Source organism: Alosa pseudoharengus, unplaced genomic scaffold (assembly GCF_046254945.1).
Source record: "Alosa pseudoharengus isolate Yale_2024_CS ecotype anadromous, Long Island Sound unplaced genomic scaffold, YU_APseudo_1.1 YU_APseudo_1.1_scf_11, whole genome shotgun sequence".
Lineage (NCBI taxonomy): Eukaryota > Metazoa > Chordata > Actinopteri > Clupeiformes > Clupeidae > Alosa > Alosa pseudoharengus.
Genome location: NW_027468576.1, coordinates 36,400,140 through 36,402,242, shown reverse-complemented (window position 1 = coordinate 36,402,242; position 2,103 = coordinate 36,400,140). Strand labels below are relative to the sequence as shown.

General features: G+C 47.3%; 1 protein-coding gene across 1 annotated transcript in view; it reads left to right on the top strand.

Moving 5' to 3' along the window:
• cdc14ab (cell division cycle 14Ab) overlaps positions 1-2,103 on the top strand; it is a gene marked incomplete in the record, with an annotated part of 35,920 nt that overhangs the window by 15,624 nt on the left and 18,193 nt on the right. The window contains 3 exon segments of the mRNA XM_076279090.1: positions 393-455; positions 1,149-1,236; positions 1,662-1,892. Coding sequence (XP_076135205.1) covers positions 393-455; positions 1,149-1,236; positions 1,662-1,892 — 382 coding nt within the window.

The window sequence follows — 2,103 nt, the reverse complement described above, 5'->3', positions numbered from 1 at the left end:
GTGTGTGTGTGTGTGTATGTATTTCCACTGTGTCTTGTTTGAATGCTCCTGCAGCTGTGTGAGATTATTGAGACTGTCCGTCATTCGTTAGGTCTTCGTTAAGAGCTCGTTAAGAGCTCGTTAGGCCATGTAATTGGTTAAGTCCAGCACAGCTATCTGCCTGTGTTCACCACCAACACACACGTCACCACACGTCACTGTCAATCACCAGCTCCCCAAACACACACTGACCCAAAACACATTCTGACCACAGACTGCCCAAACACACACTGACAAAACCAAAGGATGCACACAGATGACTGGTGTATGTGTGTGTGTGTGTGTGTGTGTGTCTGTCTTTGTGTGTGTGTTTGTTCTGTAAATTCAGTCTGCTTTGATTCTGCTTGTTCTAGGCTCTACAGCATGGGTTCTTCCAGTTCGAAACCTTCGATGTTAATGAGTACGAGCACTATGAGGTAAGACACACACACACACACACACCCTCTCTCATTATAGTTCCCAGCAGGGTGCCCCTACTGAGGGTTTATTCAGAATGCATCAAACTGATTATGTAATGTGTGTGTGTGTGTGTGTGTGTGTGTGTATCAGTGGGTAAATATGCCGTTTCTACACCAATGACAGACTGCTGGAGATTTAATCATCTTGTTCCGGACTAAATATCATAAACATGATCAAAGCAGATACAGAACATCCTCTATCCAACGGCATCATACACACACACACACACAGCGTGCGCGCACACACACACAGCGCACACACACACACACACACACACACACACACACACACACATGGTGTAAAATGTGACCTCTGGAGCTGGCAGTGTATGTTGTATTGCAAATCACTGTAGTTGTTACTCATGATTAGAACACACACACACACACACACACACACACACACACACACACACACACACAGTAGCAAAGTATAGGTTAGTTCAGGAGGAAATTAAGGGTTAGGTCAGTAGGATCTGTAATAATTGAGGTTTTGGGGCCCAGTGTTCAAATGCACTCACTCAGGATTCAGATACCATCAAATCAAACTAGTTTCTGTCTGTCAGATTTCTGTCTCTAACTTTACCCTCTCTCTCGCTCCCACCTTCTCTCTCTCTCTCTCTTTCCCTCTCTCCCTCTCTCTCTCTCCATCAGAGGGTGGAGAATGGTGACTTTAATTGGATCCTCCCGGGGAAGTTTCTGGCTTTCAGTGGACCCCATCCCAAGAGTAAAGTAGAGAACGGTGAGCATTAGGTGTGTTGTGTTGTGTTGTGTTGTGTTGTGTTGTGTTGTTGTTGTGTTGTGTTGTGTTGTGTTGTGTTGTGTTGTGTTGTGTTGTGTTGTGTTGTGTTGTGTTGTGTTGTGTTGTGTTCTGCTGCTGCTGCTGTTTGGTGCGATCTCCTCCACTGCTGTGATGGGCAGCTGTTTCCAGCACTGCTATGGGCAGATCTGTACTTGCAGTGTTTGTCCAGCAGGTGGAGTTGTTGCCATGTGAATATGTGGCACTGAGGAGAAGATTAACAGCTGTGTGAAGCCCTCCAGGGCAATAAGCTCATCAATCCCCCCACCTGAACTTCTCATCTCCCTCTCTCTCTTTCTATCCCATTCTTTCTCTCTCTCTTTTCTTACCTGTCTCTCTCTCTCTCTCTCTCTCTCTCTCTCTTCCAGGTTACCCCCTCCACGCACCAGAGGCGTACTTTCCATACTTCCGCAAGCAGAACGTTACCACGGTGATCCGACTCAATAAGAAGATCTACGATGCCAAGCGATTCACAGACGCCGGTTTCGACCACTACGACCTCTTCTTCGTGGATGGCTCCACCCCCAGTGATGTCATCATGCGGCGCTTCCTGCACATCTGTGAGAGCACTGACGGAGCAGTGGCCGTTCACTGCAAAGGTGTGTGTGTGTGTCTGTGTGTGTGTTTGTGTGAATGTGTCTCTGTGTGTGTGAATGTTGGTTAGAGTGTCTGGATGTGTAAGGGCGAGTAAATGTGTGTGTGTGTGTGTGTGTGTGAGTGAGTGAGTACGAGAGTGTCCAAGCGAGGCTGACCTTAAGGCCTATATAGCCCACGTCCACTCCAGATGTGGCCAGTACACAGTCAACAGAG